Genomic DNA, 26,562 nt, shown 5'->3' with positions numbered 1-26,562 from the left:
CGAACTTCAATGCACTGGTGGTCACATTCATATGTCTCCTGCCACTTCAGAAACTAGGGTTATTGCACTATCTATCTATACTGTGGCCCCTGAATTCCCTGAAGCTTTTGGATTACATTTACCCTGGTTGGTGGCTATCACGGAGGATCCTGGATGCCCAGCAGCATTTGGCCTCCGCAGCTCTTGTCCTGAAGGTTACCCTTAGCTCCTGGCTGCAATTATCTCCTGGGTCCATTGTTCATGTATATTCTCCTTGAAGTTGCGGTCTTCCTTTCAGCTCTTGGTCTCCCTGAAACCTCTGAACTCCTCCTAGCTCCTTGGTTGATGGCTCTCTATTTCCCTTCATGCACCAGTCTTTCAGAAGTCTTACATCAGCCTGTGCCATGCCTGACTAGCCCATCCAATGTTGTTTTTTGCTTTGAATTCTGGTAACTGTATGTATGGGACATGCTTACTGCTTACCTCTGTGTATTGATCACATATGGACATGCACTATTCATCATCTCCTGAACATGCATGCCTTCTGAAGCAGGAGAGAATAGCAGGATGCATAGAGTTTCAGCATGGACTGGTCAAAGATCTTGTAGCTTAGATGGATGTGCCACACCTGAGCGAAGACAAGGAGGATTACATGTCCCAGGAAATAGAGGACTCCTATGAGAATTGCAAATGGTGGCAGTCATCTTCAATGCATTATGTATAAGTTCCTTGTGGTCTACAGCACCCTTTTCTATACATAATTCATAGTTCCTGCAACCAGGACTTTTCGAAACTGTTGCTGTTCTTTTTGGAAATTTGACAAAAGACTGAACTGGGGTCAGAGACATATTCTAGCACAACACATGTGTTAAAGGATACAGACATCTGCTCTTAAACATTAAAAGGGAATGTATTAAGGATTGTGAACTCATATATTGCACTTTCTTTTTCAGAAGGAGTCATCCTTTACAATGTCCAATTCTTATCTTGAATTTTGTTTCACAAGCAGTCATCTTTTAGCTTTAGAAATTACTTTGCACGTATTTCTTCTCATAGGGTATCATCCAAAGAATACAACGCAATATAACGTGTTTTGTTTACATACAAACATGTTTTTGGGCCAGTTTTCTTTTTGCCATTTGTTTGCTTGAGTGTCATTTACACTATGTTTCCATCAATTACAGGATTCAATATGGAAGAAGAATTAAGCCAGTGGCTATTCTGCTCAGTGAGTGACTGCATTTATCTGATCAGTTGTGCACGTTCACTCAAGAATAAGCGTGCTTCAGTGCCAAGGCCAGTTGGGCAGTTTTTTTTTATAAATGCCCTTCTTTTACATATACAATTTCCTTTCTTTCCTTTTCAATTTTAAAATGTATTTTTTAGAGCAAACTACATCTCCACAGACAGTGCTAATGGGCCACTTGCTCATTTAATCGGTAGTGCTCTGGATCCTGCATGGCCACTGCCTCTAAACGAGGCGGCCATCATGCACTCATATTATCCATAGTGTTATTAAAGTTTTGCCTTATAAATTGGATAACTGGTTGGTTCTAAAACTGTAGGCCATGATAGAATGATAAGACAATAATACACTATGTAGAATACTATTGCAAGACAACCCCCAGCTGCTGGGTTCATTTTGATATTGCAAGTATATGGCCGCCATGCCAATGTTTTTGAGTTTGTGTGGGTATTTCACTGGGGTTGTGTGAGGGCAAGAATGCAAGAATAAGTCAGTGGGTGGTTAAATGGATACATGAGTGCGGGGACAATTGACAGAGTGCATATATGATGACTTACTTATACACATTTATAAGCAATGCACGGTTTAATTTGAGCTTCCAATCCTTTACTATTCTGTTAAGGAACAGACAGATCGAAGAGGTAGGCAGAAGCTGTGAACTTAATTCTCATACTTACCAGCTGGAGGTGTGCTTTCAGCTCCCCTACTAAAGTGCCATACGAGTTTCCCAGGGTTATGAGGTATAACATGAGGATGCTAAAGAAAATAAGGAAAAACTTGAAAGTCACATATTACTACATGAAATAAACAAAGTTTTCACCTTTACACTGATTAGTGTGTGTTAGAAGGACTACAATGGAACTGTTTATCCAAATAAACACACCAACAATTGCAAAAAAGCAAGAAACAATAAGCCAACCGGCAGACAACCATATGCAAGGATACAACTACAATGTTTTAGGTTGATAATGCAAATACTATTTCTAGTTTAGACCCCCACTGACAGCAGTTACCACTCCTCCTATATACACTTCTGTCTGCATACATGTCTTCCCATTGACCCTATTTAACGCAGACCCCTTCAATTGCGTCTATTACATAATTTACTCTCCTTTGATACTCATCCCCATAGAAGTTCACAGCAGACAATGTCAACGTTTGTGACACCACACATATTTCCTCAGCAAAGGTTAAGCTATACCTCCCATTCAGGAAGACCTCGAAACTTCATGTAGGTTTAAATTCAAAATTTCAAACTGAAATAATGAAAGCAACAATCATTAAAAGATCACAGTCTATTCATTTTCCACATTATGTTAAATATATTATATGTAAAAAAAAAAAAAAATTCAAGCTTTATAGGAACGAAAAACAAACAATATGGGTTGATGTTGAAAGAGCTGTAGTCGTCTGGACAAAAAGTATGCAAAAAAGTCAAACAAAACTCTTATTTCTGCTATAGAGGAAAATACATTTAACTCCACAGTTTGGTAGTGACATATGTGAACACCAACTGATGTTAGAGCACAATCAAATCATTGTATTAAGGGTTTCTTGAGTGCTAACTATGCCAAGACGTCAAATTGTACTGCAGAATAACAAGGCTAGGAATATCGGCAACACTAATCTTGTGGACAGATTATAGAGGGACAATGTGATTATGATTATTGCAACATTTCAGTATCGTACAATGAGGCCAATATATGGCGAGATTTTAGAAAGGTAATGCTGATACACGGCCTAATACCAGAGTGACTACTCGGGAATTGTGTGCACTTTAATGTGAGTAGTGCGCCCTTGAGCGACATCACAGATGTATCGATACATGGCTTAATGTTGAGAGGGCATGAAGCTATACAGCACATTTAAAATACGTAATATATTTGCTCCATTTGTTAAAACTTTCTTGTAAATATACCTAGCAACATAATGAGTTGTTATTACGGCCAATAATGTTCCATGAAAAGTTTACTGTTTCAAGATGGCCGCTATGTAAAATGCAAAAGTGAGGTTGACATACCATCATTTGTGTTGTTGCATGAGTGACGCAAAGTGAATTTAAATGCTTACGCACGGCGTTCGTAACTAAACACTGACGAAGGAATCTCCGAAACGCGTCTGTTTTGTTTTTTTGCTGATTAAAAGATGAGCTGATACAACCCTCCCCCGGGAGTGCTTCACTTTGTTACAAGACGAGGACGAAGTTGGGAAGCGTGAATATTACAAACGCGGGGCACCACCACATAAAAGCACCCGCCTGTGAGTGCCTTGGTTCTTTGGTGCAAATTTGGTAGCGTGATTTATATCCAGGGCACCACTCCAGGACACGGCAGCTGTGTAATAGAGAAGATCGAAAGCAACGCACGGACTGGCGCTCCAAGTGAAGATTACTGAGACGGGTAAACCGTGCCATTAAGACTTTCTAAACTTCTACACTTGCTGCATTGCGAGCCTGGCGTAAGGCGCGTGGGGGGGGCGTATCGTGGCAAGAGCGCACAGCCTTTCCACATCAGCAGAAGAAATCTTTGACGAAACAGATCGTCGCGAGGCAGCGCTTGATATATTCAAAAAGACTAAAACAAAGACAGCAGTGGGATCAGAGGATAAATCAAGTGAGTTCAATACTCGCAAAACTCTGCACGTACAATTTACAAGGTTGGAGAGATTATATGAGAGGGAGATGAGAAAGTGGTGGGAGGCCACCTCCCTCCAAAACTATATTGATGTGGATACGGTGCCAAGGGGTTTGCGGATTTATACCATACCTGTCTATGAAAACCCGGACCCACATCTATTAGAAGAATGGGCAGAGTACATGGCAGCATCGTGTAAAGGGATGTTGGCCATTGCATGGAGTGACAGAGAGAAAGCATTAGCAGAGATAGCGAATTTGGAAGAAGAAATAGCCAAAGATACTGACAGGAGCAAACACGAAGAATTAAGAGAGGAAATGAGGAAACAGTTACAAAAATACGAATTGAGATACGGCAAAGAAAGCAAGATAAATTTGAGCGGGATTAGCGTGACTATGCTCAGGGCAGGATTTTAACTTTCGCAAAGAAATTTGATGCACCCCGTAAAGAACTTAACAAAAAGAAACCTCCCCCACCCGCTGAAAGAATTGAATCCTCCGAATCAGAGATCACGGAGAGTGAGCAGTCAGGAGACGAGATGGCTGCCCTCTCCAATGACAAACGGAAAACTCCTTTTATTTGGAGTTCAACCTTATCCGCCAAACATGGCTCAGAGGCGGGAAGAGCAAGCCACCCGAAAGAGAAAACGGACAAGGCGAGGCAGTTGGAAGGGGAAGAGGAAGAGGAAGGGGCAGAATCACATCACGAGTCACACGCAGCAACAGGGGCAAGAAATGGTAGGAGTCATGGATGACCTTACATTATTAATCTGACACCCCAAGTCTTGACAGCAGCGGAAGAATCTGCCCTTAAACTGGGACTATCATTCTGTCCCAACGATCGCTTGGAGTTCATGCTGACCAGAATTGGCCTGTTCAAATTTATACGCAAAATCAAATTGCATACATTTTTTAAACTCAAACCATCTATAACTGAGGCACGGCGGCTTAAGCTGAAACCACATGTAAGGGAGACTGATATCTTGGCGGTACAAGTTCTAAGCATGCTTGAAATGCTTGAGGAATTACGAGCTGAACAAGAGTGTAAGGATAACCTGAGTGGAGATGTGGCAATGAGAACTCGTCAGGTGGGCATTGAACAAGACACACCAGTGACCACCTTTAAACCTCCATCACTTTTAACCCGCAAATGCCATACGATGCGATTGATTCATTCTCTGATGCAGTACTACAGGACCTCCTGAAATTCAGAGCGAAGGACACGTCACGTAAGTTCAAACAGAGGAACTTGACGAAAGAACAAATAATGATCCTTAAATACCTGAACAAGGATGACGGAATAATTTGTGAACCCTCAGATAAAGGAGAAAATATCGTGTTGCTAACCAGAGAACAGTATTGCCGTCAATCACTTTGTCAATTGAATGACAACAGATACTATGAAAAGACAAATAAGGAACAATATCATGAAAGTATCACTTTGTACCATAACCTCATTGAGAAATGGCGCAACACAGCCACGTTGGACACTAATGAATTTCTATTTTTGCGAAATAGTGATCCAGTTACACCTACCTTTTACCAACTTCCAAAAATTCATAAGGATCAAGTCGATCCGCCTGGGAGGCCTATAGTCTCCTCAAAAGGAGGTCTCACTGAAAACATGTCCATCTATATAGACTCTTTTCTTTTCCAATCGGTTATCCAACTGGCATCATACGTTAAAGACACCAAAGATTTCATTATGCAGATGAGTGCTATCCAATGGGAACCTACATATTTATTAATTGCCCTAGACATCACCAGTCTGTACACATGTATCAATCATGGTCAAGGTATAGAGGCAATGAAATATTTCCTCAACATAAGACCCCTGAGATTTATGGAACATAACATCATGTTGATTGAATTTATCAAATTTTGTCTGTTGAATAACATCTTTTTATTTCAGGGGGAGTTGTACAGACAGATCTCAGGGACGGCTATGGGCACCTGCTTCGCCCCCAGCTATGCAAATGTATTCATTGGCTGGTGGGAGGTGCAGGTGGCCCTCACCCAAGAGAAGATGAAATGGGCTAAGTATGTGGTTGTCTGGCACAGATACATTGACAACCTCCTCCTAGTGTGGAGCAGGTCGACTGAACAGGCTGAGGAGTACATACAGGAGCTTAACAATAATGATCTTAATCTTAAGTTCACATATGAAACTAGTTCAGTGGCAGGGAACTATTTAGACCTCAAGGTATTTGTGAGGGATGGAGTTCTCGAGACAGAACTGTATAGAAAGCCTACTACCGGCAATTCCATCTTGCATGCCGGCAGTAATCATCCTCCCAAACTTTTCAATAGTATACCATATGGGGAGCTCCTCCGACTTAAACGCAACTGTTCCAGAGAGATTGACTTTAGAAAAGCTGCTGATAACTGTATTGCGAGATTCCGTGCCAGGGGTTATGATCAAGATTTATTGACAACCACATTTAACAAGGTTGAAAGAATCCCAAGAAAAGAACTTCGGGAAAAGAAAGATGCAAATATAACAGGAAGGGATGAAGAGAATGATGCTGGCAAATAACGTATGATAACAACTTATTCGGATGATGCCAACACCTTTAGGATGATGCTAAAAAGAAACTGGCATATCCTTCAGACTGATTGGGTGATAGGTAAGGATATTCCAACAGTGCCACTGATTACATTTCGCAAATCCTGGTCACTCACAGACAAACTGGTCCAGAGTTATCTGTCGCCTATTACTCAGAAAACAGCCACCCTTAAAGAAATAAAAGGCTTCTTTCCATGTGGAAAATGCAGGGCCTGTACGAACAGCAAAAGAGTTTTTAATTATAACATCCAAGGCTTACAGAAACCTAGAGTGATAGAGAAATGTATTACATGTTCAACCACTCATGTTGTTTACTGTCTGACATGCCCTTGCGGGCTTAGATATATAGGGAGCACGATTCACAACTTCAAAATGCGCATCCTTGAACATCAACGCGCTATCGCTAATAAGGATGCCAATTACCCAGTGGCCAGGCATTTCGCCCTCAAACATCATAGCAACAGGGAGCTGCTGCAATATTTTGGATTGGACCATGTGCCCATGAGTCCAAGGGGTGGAGATAGAGTACAGAGGTTGCGGAGGTTAGAATCCTGCTACATAATTGATTTACATACTAAGGTGCCACATGGTCTTAACAGTGGAGAAGAATTGGTTGTCCATTTGGGCAGTTAATCTTGGCATATTGAATCTGCATCCCTATGGTGATTTTCCTGAATTCTATCCTGCTCACTGTATATAGTTCTGTCACTTATATCTTTGAAATATTTTTGAAATACTTATTTGCTTTTACTGGTCTTAAATGCTAGGAGTTAAACTGATAGCTTTTAGTTTCGCCGATTGATGGCGTTATGTCCTCAAGCAATTATGATTATTGCAACATTTCAGTATCGTACAATGAGGCCAATATATGGCGAGATTTTAGAAAGGTAATGCCGATACACGGCCTAATACCAGAGTGACTACTCGGGAATTGTGTGCACTTCAATGTGAGTAGTGCGCACTTGAGCGACATCACAGATGTATCGATACATGGCTTAATGTTGAGAGGGCATGAAGCTATACAGCACATTTAATATATGTAATATATTTGCTCCATTTGTTAAAACTTTCTTGTAAATATACCTAGCAACATAATGATTTGTTATTACGGCCAATAATGTTCCATGAAAAGTTTACTGTTTCAAGATGGCTGCTATGTAAAATGCAAAAGTGAGGTTGACATACCATCATTTGTGTTGTAGCATAAGTGATGCAAAATGAATTTAAATGCTTCCGCGCGGCGTTCGGAACTAAACACTGACAAAGGAATCTCCGAAATGAGTCTGTTTTGATTTTTTTACTGATTAAAAGATGAGCTGATATGACCCGCCTGGGATTGCTTCACTTTGTTACACGACGAGGGCGAAGTTGGGAAATGTGAATATTACAAACGTGGGACACCACCACGTAAAAGCACCCGCCTGTGAGAACGAATTTGGTAGCGTGATATATATATATATATATATATATATATATATATATATATATATATATATATATATATATATATATATATTACCTACTGGCGATAGCCAGTAGGTAGTTATAGTTAGGACCACGTTTCCATAGGAAAACCTCAACATTCTATTTTGAATAACTTTGGCGCCGGTCGACGAATCCTCGCAAATTTTTCAAAATAGGTGGGGCGCTACGCTCCGCTCCTACCCTGAAAGTCTCGGGGGGATCCGTCAAGCGGGGGCTGAGATAAAAGGGGGGTCCCAAAACGCGTTTTTCCCATGCATTTTTCCATAGGACCTTTAGAACGAGCTACAGCCCGAACGGCTGAACAGAATTACTCAAAATTTGGCAGAGAGGTAGTCCCTAGGTCAAGGAAGTGCCTTTTGTAGGTTTGGTGTAAATCTGTTCAGTAGATTCTGAGAAAATAGCCTTTAAATCAATATATATATCTGAGCCAGCTTACGGTACGCTTACCGTACGCTTACGGTAAGCGTACGGTGGCGTGCGCGAGCGCGATTCTGATTGGCTCTTAGATCTTAGTAAACATTCGAATCGGCCGAAACCAGGAAGCGGCGGCCGCCATTTTGTCTCTCGCACTGAGAGTGATTTTTAAAATATCAAGCCCAAAAACATGTAAAGGGGCTGTTTTGACAACTCCCTCCCACATAGTCATGTTGAGGGAGTCCCCAAACATCCCCCAAGTGCAAAAACGGTTTTATTTTTTTTTCGGCAATTTCGCGGGGTACGCTTACCGTACGCTTACCGTAAGCGTACGGTAAAAAAATAAAAATAAAAAAAACACTATCCACACTTACCCCACCCCCTGTGCTTTTGGTGGCCGAAGGCCACCAAATGTACAGGGCTTATGTTAAGGGCAAAAAACACTATCCACACTTACCCCACCCCCTGTGCTTTTGGTGGCCGAAGGCCACCAAATGTACAGGGCTTATTATAAGGGAAAAAAACTTAGCATTTAAAAAACCGTACTAATTCACTGAAAAAACCATAGGTTTCACACACGTTATAGTTAGGAATTAGCATTTAAAAAACCTTGCAAATTCACTGAAAAAACCATAGGTTTCACACATGTTATAGTTAGCGGAAATTTTACTGATAAAAAACCAGTGAAATTCCCCCGTTATAGTTAGCGCAGGCAACTATAACTCATGCGACTGCAATCTTCTGCTGATGACATATGTGTCTTTATGAAAAAAAAATATTTGTAATATATGTATAGCTAAAAATGTATGGAAGAAGACATGGGCAAATAAGTGTCTAAATACAGTATTAGCATCAGCAGAGGATTGCAGTCGCGTGAGTTATAGTTGCCTGCGCTAACTATAACGGGGGAATTTCACTGGTTTTTTATCAGTAAAATTTCCGCTAACTATAACATGTGTGAAACCTATGGTTTTTTCAGTGAATATATATATATATATATATATATATATATATATATATATATATATATATATATATATATATATATATATATATATATATATTACCTACTGGCGGTCGCCAGTAGGTAGTTATAGTTAGGACCCCTTTTCCATAGGAAATCCGCAACATTCTATTTTGAATAACTTTGGCGCCGGTCGACGAATCCTCGCGAATTTTTCAAAATAGGTGGGGCGCTATGCTCCGCTCCTACCCTGAAAGTCTCGGGGGGATTCGTCAAGCGGGGGCTGAGATAAAAGGGGGGTCCCAAAACACGTTTTTCCCATGCATTTTTCCATAGGACCTTTAGACAGGGCTACAGCCCGAACGGCTGAACAGATTTACTTGAAATTTGGCAGAGAGGTAGTCCTCAGGTCAAGGAAGTGCCTTTTGTAGGTTTGGTGTAAATCTGTTCGGTAGATTCTGAGAAAATAGCCTTTAAATCAATATATATATCTGAGCCAGCTTACGGTGCGCTTACGGTACGCTTACGGTAAGCGTACGGTGGCGTGCGCGAGCGCGATTCTGATTGGCTCTTAGATCTTAGTAAACATTCGAATCGGCCGAAACCAGGAAGCGGCGGCCGCCATTTTGTCTCTCGCACTGAGAGTGATTTTTAAAATATCAAGCCCAAAAACATGTAAAGGGGCTGTTTTGACAACTCCCTCCCACATAGTCATGTTGAGGGAGTCCCCAAACATCCCCCAAGTGCAAAAACGGTTTTATTTTTTTTTCGGCAATTTCGCGGGGTACGCTTACCGTACGCTTACCGTAAGCGTACGGTAAAAAAATAAAAATAAAAAAAACACTATCCACACTTACCCCACCCCCTGTGCTTTTGGTGGCCGAAGGCCACCAAATGTACAGGGCTTATGTTAAGGGCAAAAAACACTATCCACACTTACCCCACCCCCTGTGCTTTTGGTGGCCGAAGGCCACCAAATGTACAGGGCTTATTATAAGGGAAAAAAACTTAGCATTTAAAAAACCGTACTAATTCACTGAAAAAACCATAGGTTTCACACACGTTATAGTTAGGAATTAGCATTTAAAAAACCTTGCAAATTCACTGAAAAAACCATAGGTTTCACACATGTTATAGTTAGCGGAAATTTTACTGATAAAAAACCAGTGAAATTCCCCCGTTATAGTTAGCGCAGGCAACTATAACTCATGCGACTGCAATCTTCTGCTGATGACATATGTGTCTTTATGAAAAAAAAATATTTGTAATATATGTATAGCTAAAAATGTATGGAAGAAGACATGGGCAAATAAGTGTCTAAATACAGTATTAGCATCAGCAGAGGATTGCAGTCGCGTGAGTTATAGTTGCCTGCGCTAACTATAACGGGGGAATTTCACTGGTTTTTTATCAGTAAAATTTCCGCTAACTATAACATGTGTGAAACCTATGGTTTTTTCAGTGAATATATATATATATATATATATATATATATATATATATATATATATATATATATTACCTACTGGCGGTCGCCAGTAGGTAGTTATAGTTAGGACCCCTTTTCCATAGGAAATCCGCAACATTCTATTTTGAATAACTTTGGCGCCGGTCGACGAATCCTCGCGAATTTTTCAAAATAGGTGGGGCGCTATGCTCCGCTCCTACCCTGAAAGTCTCGGGGGGATTCGTCAAGCGGGGGCTGAGATAAAAGGGGGGTCCCAAAACACGTTTTTCCCATGCATTTTTCCATAGGACCTTTAGACAGGGCTACAGCCCGAACGGCTGAACAGATTTACTTGAAATTTGGCAGAGAGGTAGTCCTCAGGTCAAGGAAGTGCCTTTTGTAGGTTTGGTGTAAATCTGTTCGGTAGATTCTGAGAAAATAGCCTTTAAATCAATATATATATCTGAGCCAGCTTACGGTGCGCTTACGGTACGCTTACCGTACGCGTACGGTGGCGTGCGCGAGCGCAATTCTGATTGGCTCTTAGATCTTAGTAAACATTCGAATCGGCCGAAACCAGGAAGCGGCGTCCGCCATTTTGTCTCTCGCACTGAGAGTGATTTTTAAAATATAAAGCCAAAAAACATGTAAAGGGGCTTTGTAGACAACTCCCACACACATAGCCATGTTGAGGGAGTCCCCAAAGATCCCCCAAGGCCAAAAACGGAATTTTTATTTTTTCGGTAATTTCGCCGATTACGCTTACGGTACGCGTACGGTAAAAAAATGGAAATAAAAAAAATACTATCCACACTCACCCCACCCCCTGTCCTTTTGGTGGCCGGAGGCCACCAAATGTACAGTGCTTATTAGATGTGTCAAAAACTAAATATTGTAAAAAAAAAAACAATAAAAGAAAAAAATTTCCACACTCTCTCCACCCCGTGTGCAAATGGTGCCCGAAGGGCACCATTTGTGCCTGGCTTATAAAACTTACGAAAAATTAAAATATTACCGTGCACGGAACGAACTGCGTTAAGTGGGCGCGCACGCCATGAATGGCGTAAAGTAACTTAGCATTTAAAAAACCGTACAAATTCACTGAAAAAACCATAGGTTTCACACACGTTATAGTTAGGAATTAGCATTTAAAAAACCTTGCAAATTCACTGAAAAAAACCATAGGTTTCACACATGTTATAGTTAGCGGAAATTTTACTGATAAAAAACCAGTGAAATTGCCCCGTTATAGTTAGTGCTGGCAACTATAACTCACGCGACCGCAATCTTCTGCTGATGACATATGTGTCTTTATGAAAAAAAAATATTTGTAATATATGTATAGCTAAAAATGTATGGAAGAAGACATGGGCAAATAAGTGTCTAAATACAGTATTAGCATCAGCAGAGGATTGCGGTCGCGTGAGTTATAGTTGCCAGCACTAACTATAACGGGGCAATTTCACTGGTTTTTTATCAGTAAAATTTCCGCTAACTATAACATGTGTGAAACCTATGGTTTTTTCAGTGAATATATATATATATATCAAAGCTCCAAAGTTGCCCACGTGGCGGGAGCGCACTCGGGGAACAGCCGATGCTATGTAGATGCTGCCAGTTCAGGAGATGCAGTCTGACGCGTTTCGAGTGAAAATCTCTTTTTCAAAGGCTTGTTAGTCTGCATAACACGACATTGTAAGCCACACCCTCAAGTACATTCAGCTGCCTTCTGATAGGCAGTTGCTCATATGAGCTTTTTCTAGCTTTTCCCACAGTATTGTGGTCCTTGTAGTGTGGCATGCATTAATCCTTATGGGTGTCGAAAATGCAAAGTCACTAATGCTCGCCCTGGATGGGCCTCGTGAACCGGTGCATCTGAATTTCAGCGCTGGTCTCCTCGAATAGCTGACAAGATTCCCAGCAGTCGTCCTGCTTCTGATCTAGCGGTGGTGCGCTCCCCCATGGCAGCGCCCGCCGCATACAGATCAAAGCTCCAAAGTTGCCCACGTGGCGGGAGCGCACTCGGGGAACAGCTGATGCTATGTAGATGCTGCCAGTTCAGGAGATGCAGCCTGACGCGTTTCGAGTGAAAATCTCTTTTTCAAAGGCTTGTTAGTCTGCATAACACGACATTGTAAGCCACACCTTTAAGTACATTCAGCTGCCTTCTGATAGGCTGTTGCTCATATGCGCTTTTTCTAGCTTTTCCCACAGTATTGTGGTCCTTGTAGTGTGGCATGCTTTAACCCTTATGGGTGTCGAAAATGCAAAGTCACTAATGCTCGCCCTGGATGGGCCTCGTGAACCGGTGCATCTGAATTTCAGCGCTGGTCTCCTCGAATAGCCGAGAAGATTCCCAGCAGTCGTCCCGCTTCTGATCTAGTGGTGGTGCGCTCCCCCGCGGTAGGGCCCGCCGCGTACAGATCAAAGCTCCAAAGTTGCCCACGTGGCGGAAGCGCATTCGGGGAACAGCTGATGATATGTAGATGCTGCCAGTTCAGGAGATGCAGCCTGACGCGTTTCGAGTGAAAATCTCTTTTTCAAAGGCTTGTTAGTCTGCATAACACGACATTGTAAGCCACACCTTTAAGTACATTCAGTTGCCTTCTGATAGGCTGTTGCTCATATGAGCTTTTTCTAGCTTTTCCCACAGTATCGTGGTCCTTGTAGTGTGGCATATATGTATATATATATAAAAGGATACCTCGGGAACCAAGGAATGACGACGCCGTGTTCTGGCTAAATTTCATTTATTTCAGTCAGCTGGTAGGACACAAAGCGAAGTAGAAAAATCTTTGTGGTGCAAGGAAGAGTGCGTTTTTTAGCATGTCAGATTGTAAGCACTACCAGTCTTTATTTCAATGCACTGTTTTTGTAGTCATGTCATGTGACATGTCATGAGCACGTTTATTTATTTAAAAATGGTTGATCTTGAATAACAAAGTTGTTGGTGATCAAACCTGCTGGACAGGCGAAACGCGTCCTACCAGCTGACTGAAATAAATGAAATTTGGCCAGAACACGGCGTCATCATTCCTTGGTTCCCGAGGTATCCTTTCGTGTTACCGGATCTTGCTTGGGTGGTCCGCTTACGACGACGCACCCTCTGTTCAGGAGCAGCAGCAGCAAAGAGGTAGCCCTTGGTTCACACTCGTGCCTTTTGGTTAAATGGTGTAAATCCGTTCAGTAGTTGCTGAGAAAATCAAAAGTAAAATCATAGATATATCTGGGCGGAGCCAAACCACACATCTCATCGTGAGATCTGATTGGCTGTCAGCACTTCATCCAAGAAGTGTTGGCAGCCATCTTGGGACCAATATACATGATAGCACCACATTAAAAAGCATTGCAGTTAATAGAAGGTTTTAAGACTTTAGTTACATTATAAATCATTTGTTGATGGTACCATACTCATTTTAGGATTTGTGGTGTGTTCTAAGGTGATTTTACCATGTGAAAAAGCCTTCTGCTGGGATATCATGAATCATGTTTGAGAGAAAACTATTTTCTCATGCTTTTCCCACAGAGGTTTGGAAGGTGATCTATAAGCTAAACTGAGAGTATATTTTCTGTAACTTCACATTATCTTTCTCAGTCATGTGAGAATGAAGTCTGACATTCTCAGTAAAACATGTACATCCAACAAGGGCAGAGACTGTCAGTTGATTCCTTTGTGTTCTACTGCAGCTTTCCAGAGTGTTCTAACGAACAACTAGAGCGCTAACATTTCTACTTATGACAAACGTATGGCACACCTGAAGCCAACTTGATTGGAATAAAGTGGTAACTCTTAAAACATTTAATTTAAAAAGAAACAAAATGAGGGGGTTCATTTTGCCATAGAAAGTATGATTAGTGCTGCAGAAAGAAAAATTAGGGCACATTTTGAGTGACTTCTCAAATCCTCTTCCATGTCATTAAAACATTCTGACATGCAGACTGAAACATGCACTTTGAATACCAGCAGCAGACTTCCCCGCTGAGCAGTAGCTTTACTACAGTGATCTATTGAGCAACTAGAGTGCTAACATTCCGAATTTATGGCAAATGTGTGACACATCTGAATGCCTTCTTGATGGAACCACAGTAAACAAGCATTGAAAATGCAATAGGTCTCGCCCTCGTTTAAGTTAAAGCAATTCTGTTTGTAATTAGGTGGCTTTTTAGCTTTGCTTGTAGTAGTGTTTTTCAAACTTTCATGCACATAACATGCATATGTATGCATATATGTATATGTATGCATGCATTTATATTTATATAGATATGCAGATTATATATGTTTATATATGTATGTATATATATATATATATACACATACATATAAATAAATGCATATATATGCATATATATGTGCATATGTGTGGGTGTAGAGAGAAGTAGAGAGAGGTAGAGAGGTAAAGGTGTAGAGGTAGAGGTGTGGAGGTAGAGAGCTACAGGTAGAGAGGTAGAGAGTAGTAGAGAGATAGGTAGAGAGAGGTAGAGAGTAGAGAGTGAGTAATAGAGAGTAGAGAGTGAGTAGTAGAGAGTAGTAGAGAGAGTAGCAGAGAGTGAGTAGTAGAGAGTAGTAGAGTGAGTAGTAGAGAGTGAGTAGTAGAGAGTAGTAGAGAGTGAGTAATAGAGAGTGAGTAGTAGAGAGTAGTAGAGAGTGAGTAGTAGAGTGAGAAGTAGAGAGTAGTAGCGAGTGAGTAGTAGCGAGTGAGTAGTAGAGAGTGAGTAGCAGAGAGAGAGTAGCAGAGAGTAGAAGAGAGTGAGTAGTAGAGTGAGTAGTAGAGAGTGAGTAGTGGAGAGTAGTAGAGAGTGAGTAGTAGAGAGTGAGTAGTAGAGAGTAGTAGAGAGCAGTAGAGAGATCGTAGTATAGAGTGAGTAGTAGAGAATGAGTAGTAGAGAGTAGTAGAGAGTGAGTAGTAGAGAGAGTAGTAGAGAGTGAGTAGTAGAGAGTGAGTAGTAGAGTAGTAGAGAGTGAGTAGTAGAGAGTGAGTAGTAGAGAGTAGTGGAGTAGTAGAGAGTGAGTAGTGAGTAGTAGAGTGAGTAGTAGAGAGTAGTAGAGAGCGAGTAGTAGAGAGCAAGTAGTAGAGAGTGTGTAGTAGAGAGTGAGTAGTAAAGAGAAGTAGAGAGTGAGTACTAGAGAGTGAGAAGTAGAGAGAGTAGTAGAGTAGTAGAGAGTGCGTAGTAGAGTGGGTAGTAGAGAGTAGTTGAGAGCGAGTAGTAGAGAGTGAGTAGTGGAGAGTGAATAGTAGAGAGAAGGAGAGAGCGAGTAGTAGAGAGTGAGTAGTAGAGAGTGAGTAGTAGAGAGTGAGTAGTAGAGAGAGAGTAGTAGTAAGTGAGTAGTAGAGAGTAGTAAAGTGAGTAGTAGAGAGTGAGTAGTAGAGAGAGAGTAGTAGAGAGTGAGTAGTACAGTAGTAGAGAGTGAGTGATGGAGAGAAGTAGAGAGTAGTAGAGTGAGTTGTAGAGAGTAGTAGAGAGTGAGTAGTAGAGAGAGTAGTAGAGAGTAGTAGAGTAGTAGAGAGTAGTAGAGTAGTAGATGTAGCCCAAGTATAGCCCAATGACAGAATGTCCCAGAGTGTTCTAAAGAACAACTAGAGCGCTAACAGTCTAACTTATGACAAAAGTATGGCACACCTGAAGCCATCTTGATTGGAATAAAGTGGTAACACTTAAAACATTTAATTTGCAAAGGAATAAAATTAGGGGGTTCATTTTGCCATAGAAATTATGATTAGTGCTGCAGAAAGAAAAATTAGAGCACATTTTCACTTCCCAAATCCTCTTCTATTTCATTCAAATATTCTGACATGCAGACTGAAACATGCACTTTGAATACCAGCAGCAGACTTCCCTGATGAGCAGTAGCTTTACTATGGTGATCTAATGAGCAACTAGAGTGCTAACATTCAGAATTTATGGCAAATGTGTGCAACATCTGAATGCCTTCTTGATGGAACCAAAGTAAACAAGCATTGAAAATGTAATAGGTCTCGCCCTCGTTTAAGTTAAAGCAATTCTGTTTGTAATTAGGTGGCTTTTTAGCTTTGTTTGTAGTAGTGCTTTTCAAACTTTCATGCACATAACATGCATATGTATGCATATATGTATATGCATGCATGCATTTATATTTATATAGATATGCAGATTATATATGTTTATATATGTATGTATATATATATATATACACATACATATATATAAATGCATATATATGCATATATATGTGCATATGTGTGGGTGTAGAGAGAAGTAGAGAGAGGTAGAGAGGTAAAGGCGTAGAGGTAGAGGTGTGGAGGTAGAGAGCTAAAGGTAGAGAGGTAGAGAGTAGTAGAGAGATAGGAAGAGAGAGGTAGAGAGTAGAGAGTGAGTAATAGAGAGTAGAGAGTGAGTAGTAGAGAGTAGTAGAGAGAGTAGCAGAGAGTGAGTAGTAGAGAGTAGTAGAGTGAGTAGTAGAGAGTGAGTAGTAGAGAGTAGTAGAGAGTGAGTAATAGAGAGTGAGTAGTAGAGAGTAGTAGAGAGTGAGTAGTAGAGTGAGAAGTAGAGAGTAGTAGCGAGTGAGTAGTAGAGAGTGAGTAGCAGAGAGAGAGTAGCAGAGAGTAGAAGAGAGTGAGTAGTAGAGTGAGTAGTAGAGAGTGAGTAGTGGAGAGTAGTAGAGAGAGAGTAGTAGAGAGTGAGTAGTAGAGAGTAGTAGAAAGCAGTAGAGATCGTAGTATAGAGTGAGTAGTAGAGAATGAGTAGTAGAGAGTAGTAGAGAGTGAGTAGTAGAGAGTGAGTAGTAGAGAGAGTAGTAGAGAGTGAGTAGTAGAGAGTGAGTAGTAGAGAGTGAGTAGTAGAGAGTAGTGGTGGAGTAGTAGAGAGTGAGTAGTGAGTAGTAGAGTGAGTAGTAGAGAGTAGTAGAGAGCGAGTAGTAGAGAGCAAGTAGTAGAGAGTGTGTAGTAGAGAGTGAGTAGTAGAGTGAGTAGTAGAGAGTGAGTAGTAAAGAGTAGTAGAGAGAGAGTAGTAGAGAGTGAGTAGTAGAGAGTAGTAGAAAGCAGTAGAGATCGTAGTATAGAGTGAGTAGTAGAGAATGAGTAGTAGAGAGTAGTAGAGAGTGAGTAGTAGAGAGTGAGTAGTAGAGAGAGTAGTAGAGAGTGAGTAGTAGAGAGTGAGTAGTAGAGAGTGAGTAGTAGAGAGTAGTGGTGGAGTAGTAGAGAGTGAGTAGTGAGTAGTAGAGTGAGTAGTAGAGAGTAGTAGAGAGCGAGTAGTAGAGAGCAAGTAGTAGAGAGTGTGTAGTAGAGAGTGAGTAGTAAAGAGAAGTAGAGAGTGAGTACTAGAGAGTGAGAAGTAGAGAGAGTAGTAGAGTAGTAGAGAGTGAGTAGTAGAGTGAGTAGTAGAGAGTAGTTGAGAGCGAGTACTAGAGAGTGAGTAGTGGAGAGTGAATAGTAGAGAGTAGGAAAGAGCGAGTAGTAGAGAGTGAGTAGTAGAGAGTGAGTAGTAGAGAGAGAGTAGTAGTAAGTGAGTAGTAGAGAGTAGTAAAGTGAGTAGTAGATAGTGAGTAGTAGAGAGAGAGTAGTGGAGAGTGAGTAGTACAGTAGTAGAGAGTGAGTGATGGAGAGAAGTAGAGAGTAGTAGAGTGAGTAGTAGAGAGTACTAGAGAGTGAGTAGTAGAGAGAGTAGTAGAGAGTAGTAGAGTAGTAGAGAGTAGTAGAGTAGTAGATGTAGCCCAAGTATAGCCCAATGACAGAATGTCCCAGAGTGTTCTAAAGAACAACTAGAGCGCTAACAGTCTTACTATGACAAAAGTATGGCACACCTGAAGCCATCTTGATTGGAATAAAGTGGTAACACTTAAAACATTTAATTTGCAAAGGAACAACATGAGGGGGTTCATTTTGCCATAGAAATTATGATTAGTGCTGCAGAAAGAAAAATTAGGGCACATTTTGACTTCTCAAATCCTCTTCTATTTCATACAAAAATTCTGACATGCAGACTGAAACATGCACTTTGTATACCAGCAGCAGACTTCCCCGCTGAGCAGTAGCTTTACTACAGTGATCTATTGAGCAACTAGAGTGCTAACATTCCGAATTTATGGCAAATGTGTGGCACATCTGAATGCCTTCTTGATGGAACCAAAGTAAACAAGCATTGAAAATGCAATAGGTCTCGCCCTCGTTTAAGTTAAAGCAATTCTGTTTGTAATTAGGTGGCTTTTTAGCTTTGCTTGTAGTAGTGTTTTTCAAACTTTCATGTACATAACATGCATATGTATGCATATATGTATATGTATATGTGTGCATGCATTTATATTTGTATTTATATAGATTATCAGATTATATATATGTTTATATATGTATATATATATATATACACATACATATATATAAATGCATATGCATATATATGTGCATATGTGTGGGTGTAGAGAGAGGTAGAGAGGTAAAGGTGTAGAGATGTAGAGGTAGAGAGCTACAGGTAGAGTGGTAGAGAGTAGTAGAGAGAGAGGTAGAGAGAGGTAGAGAGTAGAGAGTGAGTAATAGAGAGTAGAGAGTGAGTAGTAGAGAGTAGTAGAGAGAGTAGCAGAGAGTGAGTAGTAGAGAGTAGAATAGAGAGAGTAGTAGAGAGTGAGTAGTAGAGAGTAGTAGAGAGTGAGTAGTAGAGAGTGAGTAGTAGAGAGTAGTAGATTGAGTAGTAGAGTGAGAAGTAGAGAGTAGTAGAGAGTGAGTAGTAGAGAGTGAGTAGCAGAGAGAGAGTAGCAGAGAGTAGTAGAGAGTGAGTAGTAGAGTGAGTAGTAGAGAGTGAGTAGTAGAGAGTAGTAGAGAGCAGTAGAGAGGTCGTAGTATAGAGTGAGTAGTAGAGAATGAGTAGTAGAGAGTGAGTAGTAGAGAGTTAGTAGTAGAGTAGTAGAGAGTGAGTAGTAGAGAGTGAGTAGTAGAGAGTAGTGGAGTAGTAGAGAGTGAGTAGTGAGTAGTAGAGAGTAGTAGAGAGCGAGTAGTAGAGAGCAAGTAGTAGAGAGTGTGTAGTAGAGAGTGAGTAGTAAAGAGAAGTAGAGAGTGAGTACTAGAGAGTGAGAAGTAGAGAGAGTAGTAGAGTAGTAGAGTGAGTAGTAGAGTGAGTAGTAGAGAGTAGTTGAGAGCGAGTAGTAGAGAGTGAGTAGTGGAGAGTGAATAGTAGAGAGTAGGAGAGAGCGAGTAGTAGAGAGTGAGTAGTAGAGAGTGAGTAGTAGAGAGTGAGTAGAAGAGAGTGAGTAGTAGAGAGTAGTAGAGAGTGAGTAATAGAGAGTGAGTAGTAGAGAGTAGTAGAGAGTGAGTAGTAGAGTGAGAAGTAGAGAGTAGTAGCGAGTGAGTAGTAGCGAGTGAGTAGTAGAGAGTGAGTAGCAGAGAGAGAGTAGCAGAGAGTAGAAGAGAGTGAGTAGTAGAGTGAGTAGTAGAGAGTGAGTAGTGGAGAGTAGTAGAGAGTGAGTAGTAGAGAGTGAGTAGTAGAGAGTAGTAGAGAGCAGTAGAGAGATCGTAGTATAGAGTGAGTAGTAGAGAATGAGTAGTAGAGAGTAGTAGAGAGTGAGTAGTAGAGAGAGTAGTAGAGAGTGAGTAGTAGAGAGTGAGTAGTAGAGAGTGAGTAGTAGAGTAGTAGAGAGTGAGTAGTAGAGAGTGAGTAGTAGAGAGTAGTGGAGTAGTAGAGAGTGAGTAGTGAGTAGTAGAGTGAGTAGTAGAGAGTAGTAGAGAGCGAGTAGTAGAGAGCAAGTAGTAGAGAGTGTGTAGTAGAGAGTGAGTAGTAAAGAGAAGTAGAGAGTGAGTACTAGAGAGTGAGAAGTAGAGAGAGTAGTAGAGTAGTAGAGAGTGCGTAGTAGAGTGGGTAGTAGAGAGTAGTTGAGAGCGAGTAGTAGAGAGTGAGTAGTGGAGAGTGAATAGTAGAGAGTAGGAGAGAGCGAGTAGTAGAGAGTGAGTAGTAGAGAGTGAGTAGTAGAGAGTGAGTAGTAGAGAGAGAGTAGTAGTAAGTGAGTAGTAGAGAGTAGTAAAGTGAGTAGTAGAGAGTGAGTAGTAGAGAGAGAGTAGTAGAGAGTGAGTAGTACAGTAGTAGAGAGTGAGTGATGGAGAGAAGTAGAGAGTAGTAGAGTGAGTAGTAGAGAGTAGTAGAGAGTGAGTAGTAGAGAGAGTAGTAGAGAGTAGTAGAGTAGTAGAGAGTAGTAGAGTAGTAGATGTAGCCCAAGTATAGCCCAATGACAGAATGTCCCAGAGTGTTCTAAAGAACAACTAGAGTGCTAACAGTCTAACTTATGACAAAAGTATGGCACACCTGAAGCCATCTTGATTGGAATAAAGTGGTAACACTTAAAACATTTAATTTGCAAAGGAATACAATTAGGGGGTTCATTTTGCCATAGAAATTATGATTAGTGCTGCAGAAAGAAAAATTAGGGCACATTTTGACTTCCCAAATCCTCTTCTATTTCATTCAAATATTCTGACATGCAGACTGAAACATGCACTTTGAATACCAGCAGCAGACTTCCCTGATGAGCAGTAGCTTTACTATGGTGATCTAATGAGCAACTAGAGTGCTAACATTCAGAATTTATGGCAAATGTGTGACACATCTGAATGCCTTCTTGATGGAACCAAAGTAAACAAGCATTGAAAATGTAATAGGTCTCGCCCTCGTTTAAGTTAAAGCAATTCTGTTTGTAATTAGGTGGCTTTTTAGCTTTGTTTGTAGTAGTGTTTTTCAAACTTTCATGCACATAACATGCATATGTATGCATATATGTATATGTATGCATGCATTTATATTTATATAGATATGCAGATTATATATGTTTATATATGTATGTATATATATATATATACACATACATATATATAAATGCATATATATGCATATATATGTGCATATGTGTGGGTGTAGAGAGAAGTAGAGAGAGGTAGAGAGGTAAAGGTGTAGAGGTAGAGGTGTGGAGGTAGAGAGCTACAGGTAGAGAGGTAGAGAGTAGTAGAGAGATAGGAAGAGAGAGGTAGAGAGTAGAGAGTGAGTAATAGAGAGTAGAGAGTGAGTAGTAGAGAGTAGTAGAGAGAGTAGCAGAGAGTGAGTAGTAGAGAGTAGTAGAGAGTGAGTAATAGAGAGTGAGTAGTAGAGAGTAGTAGAGAGTGAGTAGTAGAGTGAGAAGTAGAGAGTAGTAGCGAGTGAGTAGTAGAGAGTGAGTAGCAGAGAGAGAGTAGCAGAGAGTAGAAGAGAGTGAGTAGTAGAGTGAGTAGTAGAGAGTGAGTAGTGGAGAGTAGTAGAGAGAGAGTAGTAGAGAGTGAGTAGTAGAGAGTAGTAGAGAGCGAGTAGTAGAGAGCAAGTAGTAGAGAGTGTGTAGTAGAGAGTGAGTAGTAGAGTGAGTAGTAGAGAGTGAGTAGTGGAGAGTAGTAGAGAGAGAGTAGTAGAGAGTGAGTAGTAGAGAGTAGTAGAAAGCAGTAGAGATCGTAGTATAGAGTGAGTAGTAGAAAATGAGTAGTAGAGAGTAGTAGAGAGTGAGTAGTAGAGAGTGAGTAGTGGAGAGAGTAGTAGAGAGTGAGTAGTAGAGAGTGAGTAGTAGAGAGTGAGTAGTAGAGAGTAGTGGTGGAGTAGTAGAGAGTGAGTAGTGAGTAGTAGAGTGAGTAGTAGAGAGTAGTAGCGAGCGAGTAGTAGAGAGCAAGTAGTAGAGAGTGTGTAGTAGAGAGTGAGTAGTAAAGAGAAGTAGAGAGTGAGTACTAGAGAGTGAGAAGTAGAGAGAGTAGTAGAGTAGTAGAGAGTGAGTAGTAGAGTGAGTAGTAGAGAGTAGTTGAGAGCGAGTACTAGAGAGTGAGTAGTGGAGAGTGAATAGTAGAGAGTAGGAAAGAGCGAGTAGTAGAGAGTGAGTAGTAGAGAGTGAGTAGTAGAGAGAGAGTAGTAGTAAGTGAGTAGTAGAGAGTAGTAAAGTGAGTAGTAGAGAGTGAGTAGTAGAGAGAGAGTAGTGGAGAGTGAGTAGTACAGTAGTAGAGAGTGAGTGATGGAGAGAAGTAGAGAGTAGTAGAGTGAGTAGTAGAGAGTACTAGAGAGTGAGTAGTAGAGAGAGTAGTAGAGAGTAGTAGAGTAGTAGAGAGTAGTAGAGTAGTAGATGTAGCCCAAGTATAGCCCAATGACAGAATGTCCCAGAGTGTTCTAAAGAACAACTAGAGCGCTAACAGTCTTACTATGACAAAAGTATGGCACACCTGAAGCCATCTTGATTGGAATAAAGTGGTAACACTTAAAACATTTAATTTGCAAAGGAACAACATGAGGGGGTTCATTTTGCCATAGAAATTATGATTAGTGCTGCAGAAAGAAAAATTAGGGCACATTTTGACTTCTCAAATCCTCTTCTATTTCATACAAAAATTCTGACATGCAGACTGAAACATGCACTTTGAATACCAGCAGCAGACTTCCCCGCTGAGCAGTAGCTTTACTACAGTGATCTATTGAGCAACTAGAGTGCTAACATTCCGAATTTATGGCAAATATGTGGCACATCTGAATGCCTTCTTGATGGAACCAAAGTAAACAAGCATTGAAAATGCAATAGGTCTCGCCCTCGTTTAAGTTAAAGCAATTCTGTTTGTAATTAGGTGGCTTTTTAGCTTTGCTTGTAGTAGTGTTTTTCAAACTTTCATGTACATAACATGCATATGTATGCATATATGTATATGTATATGTGTGCATGCATTTATATTTGTATTTATATAGATTATCAGATTATATATATGTTTATATATGTATATATATATATATATACACATACATATATATAAATGCATATGCATATATATGTGCATATGTGTGGGTGTAGAGAGAGGTAGAGAGGTAAAGGTGTAGAGATGTAGAGGTAGAGAGCTACAGGTAGAGTGGTAGAGAGTAGTAGAGAGAGAGGTAGAGAGAGGTAGAGAGTAGAGAGTGAGTAATAGAGAGTAGAGAGTGAGTAGTAGAGAGTAGTAGAGAGAGTAGCAGAGAGTGAGTAGTAGAGAGTAGAATAGAGAGAGTAGTAGAGAGTGAGTAGTAGAGAGTAGTAGAGAGTGAGTAGTAGAGAGTGAGTAGTAGAGAGTAGTAGAGTGAGTAGTAGAGTGAGAAGTAGAGAGTAGTAGAGAGTGAGTAGTAGAGAGTGAGTAGCAGAGAGAGAGTAGCAGAGAGTAGTAGAGAGTGAGTAGTAGAGTGAGTAGTAGAGAGTGAGTAGTAGAGAGTAGTAGAGAGCAGTAGAGAGGTCGTAGTATAGAGTGAGTAGTAGAGAATGAGTAGTAGAGAGTGAGTAGTAGAGAGTGAGTAGTAGAGAGTTAGTAGTAGAGTAGTAGAGAGTGAGTAGTAGAGAGTGAGTAGTAGAGAGTAGTGGAGTAGTAGAGAGTGAGTAGTGAGTAGTAGAGAGTAGTAGAGAGCGAGTAGTAGAGAGCAAGTAGTAGAGAGTGTGTAGTAGAGAGTGAGTAGTAAAGAGAAGTAGAGAGTGAGTACTAGAGAGTGAGAAGTAGAGAGAGTAGTAGAGTAGTAGAGAGTGAGTAGTAGAGTGAGTAGTAGAGAGTAGTTGAGAGCGAGTAGTAGAGAGTGAGTAGTGGAGAGTGAATAGTAGAGAGTAGGAGAGAGCGAGTAGTAGAGAGTGAGTAGTAGAGAGTGAGTAGTAGAGAGTGAGTAGTAGAGAGAGAGTAGTGGAGAGTGAGTAGTAGAGAGCGAGTAGTAGAGAGTGAGTAGTAGAGAGAGAGTAGTGGAGAGTGAGTAGTAGAGAGCGAGTAGGAGAGAGTGAGTAGTAGAGAGAGAATAGTAAAGAGTGAGTAGTAGAGAGTAGTAGAGTGAGTAGTAGAGAGTGAGTAGGAGAGAGAGAGTAGTAGAGAGTGAGTAGTAGAGAGTAGTACTAGAGAGTAGTAGAGAGTGAGTAGTAGAGAGTGAGTAGTAGAGAGTGAGTAGTAGAGAGTAGTACTAGAGAGTAGTAGAGAGTGAGTAGTAGAGAGTGAGTAGTAGAGAGTAGTAGTGAGTGAGTAGTAGAGAGTGAGTAGTAGAGAGTGAGTAGTAGAGAGAGAGAAGTTGAGAGTAGTAGAGAGTGAATAGCAGAGAGTGAGTAATGGAGAGTGAGTAGTAGAGAGTGGGTAGTAGAGAGTAGTACAGTAGTAGAGAGTGAGTAGTAGAGAGTGAGTAGTAGAGAGTGAGTAGTAGAGAGAGACTAGTAGAGAGTAGTAGAGAGTGAGTAGTAGAGTAGTAGAGAGTAGTCAGTCAGTGTCAGTCAGTGTCAGTCAGTCAGTGTCAGTCAGTCAGTGTAAGTGTCAGTCAGTCAGTCAGTGTCAGTCAGTCAGTTTCAGTCAGTCAGTGTCAGTCAGTCAGTGTCAGTCAGGCAGTGTCAGTCAATTAGTGTCAGTCAGTGTCAGTCAGCCAGTGTCAGTCAGTCAGTGTCAGTCAGTGTCAGTGTCAGTCAAGGTCAGTGTCAGTCAATCAGTGTCAGTCAGTCAGTGTCAGTCAGTCAGTGTCAGACAGTGTCAGTCAGTCAGTGTCGGTCAGTCAGTGTCAGTCAATTAGTGTCAGTCAGTCAGTGTCAGTCAATCAGTGTCAGTCAGTGTCAGTCAAGGTCAGTGTCAGTCAATCAGTGTCAGTCAGTGTCAATCAGTCAGTGTCAGTCAGTCAGTGTCAGTCAGTGTCAGCTAGAACAGCTCTGCTGACCTGTCTCTCTGTCTCTAAAGCAGCTCTGCTGACCTGGTTCTCTCCCTCTAAAGCAGCTCTGCTGACCTGGTTTCTCTGGCTCTAAAGCAGGTCTGCTGACCTGGTTCTCTGGCTCTAGAGCAGCTCTGCTGACCTAGTTCTTAGGCTACAGAGCACCTCTGCTGATCTGGTTCTCTGGCTCTACAACAGCTCTGCTGCCCTGGTTCTCTGGCTCTAAAGCAGCTCTGCTGACCCGGTTCTATGGCTATAAAGCAGTTCTGCTGACATGGTTCTTTGGCTCTAAAGCAGCTCTGCTGACCTGGTTCTCTCCCTCTAAAGCAGCTCTACTGACCTGGTTTCTTTGGCTCTACAGCAGCTCGGCTGACCTGGTTCTCTGGCTCTAGAGCAGCTCTGCTCACCTGGTTCTTAGGCTCTAAAGCAGCTCTGCTGACCTGGTTCTCTGGCTCTAAGCAGCTCTGCTGGCCTGGTTCTCTGGCTCTAAAGCAGCTCTACTGACCTGGTTTCTTTGGCTCTACAGCAGCTCGGCTGATCTGGTTCTCTGGCTCTAGAGCAGCTCTGCTGACCTAGTTCTTAGGCTCTAGAGCAGCTCTGCTGACCTGGTTCTCTGGCTCTACAACAGCTCTGCTGACCTGGTTCTCTGGCTCTAAAGCAGCTCTGCTGACCCGGTTATATGGCTCTAAAGCAGTTCTGCTGACCTGATTCTCTGGCTCTAGAGCAGCTCTGCTGACCTCGTCCCTTGGCTCTAAAGCAGCTCTGCTGACCTGGTTCCCTCCCACTAAAGCAGCTCTGCTGACCTGGTTCTCTCGCTCTAAAGCAGCTCTATTGACCTGGTTTCTCTGGCTCTACAGCAGCTCTGCGGACCTGGTTCTCTGGCTCTAGAGCAGCTCTGCTGACCTGGTTCTCTGGCTCTAAAGCAGCTCTGCTGACCTGGTTCTATGGCTCTAAAGCAGCTCTGCTGACCTGGTTCTCTGGCTCTAGAGCAGCTCTGTTGACCTGGTTCTCTGGCTCTAAAGCAACTCTGCTGACCTGGTTCTCTCCCTCTAAATCAGCTCTGCTGACCTGGTTCTCTGCCTCTAGAGCAGCTCTGCTGACCTGGTTCTATGGCTCTAAAGCTGCTCTGCTGACCTGGTTCTCTGGCTCTAGAGCAGCTCTGCTGACCTGGTTCTCTGGCTCTAAAGCAGCTCTGCTGACCTGG

At 41.5% G+C, this 26,562-nt stretch overlaps 2 protein-coding genes and 1 long non-coding RNA gene across 3 annotated transcripts in view; 2 read left to right on the top strand and 1 right to left on the bottom strand.

The window, feature by feature from the left end:
• The window catches only part of LOC146809534 (transmembrane channel-like protein 7), a 344,379-nt gene that overhangs the window by 30,101 nt on the left and 287,716 nt on the right, over positions 1-26,562 (bottom strand). Inside the window, exon 15 of the mRNA XM_085616363.1 lies at positions 1,903-1,981. Within this exon, the coding sequence (XP_085472489.1) occupies positions 1,903-1,981 (79 nt within the window). The remainder of the gene's footprint in view (positions 1-1,902; positions 1,982-26,562) is intronic.
• The window catches only part of LOC146809535 (uncharacterized), a 314,763-nt gene that overhangs the window by 122,133 nt on the left and 166,068 nt on the right, over positions 1-26,562 (top strand). The window lies entirely within an intron of this gene.
• LOC146809536 (uncharacterized) overlaps positions 1-26,562 on the top strand; it is a 70,349-nt gene that overhangs the window by 18,343 nt on the left and 25,444 nt on the right. The window lies entirely within an intron of this gene.

The sequence above is a fragment of the Triturus cristatus genome, chromosome 7 (genome assembly GCF_964204655.1).
Source record: "Triturus cristatus chromosome 7, aTriCri1.1, whole genome shotgun sequence".
Taxonomy (NCBI): Eukaryota; Metazoa; Chordata; class Amphibia; order Caudata; family Salamandridae; genus Triturus; species Triturus cristatus.
This window is presented reverse-complemented; position numbering and strand designations above follow the sequence as displayed.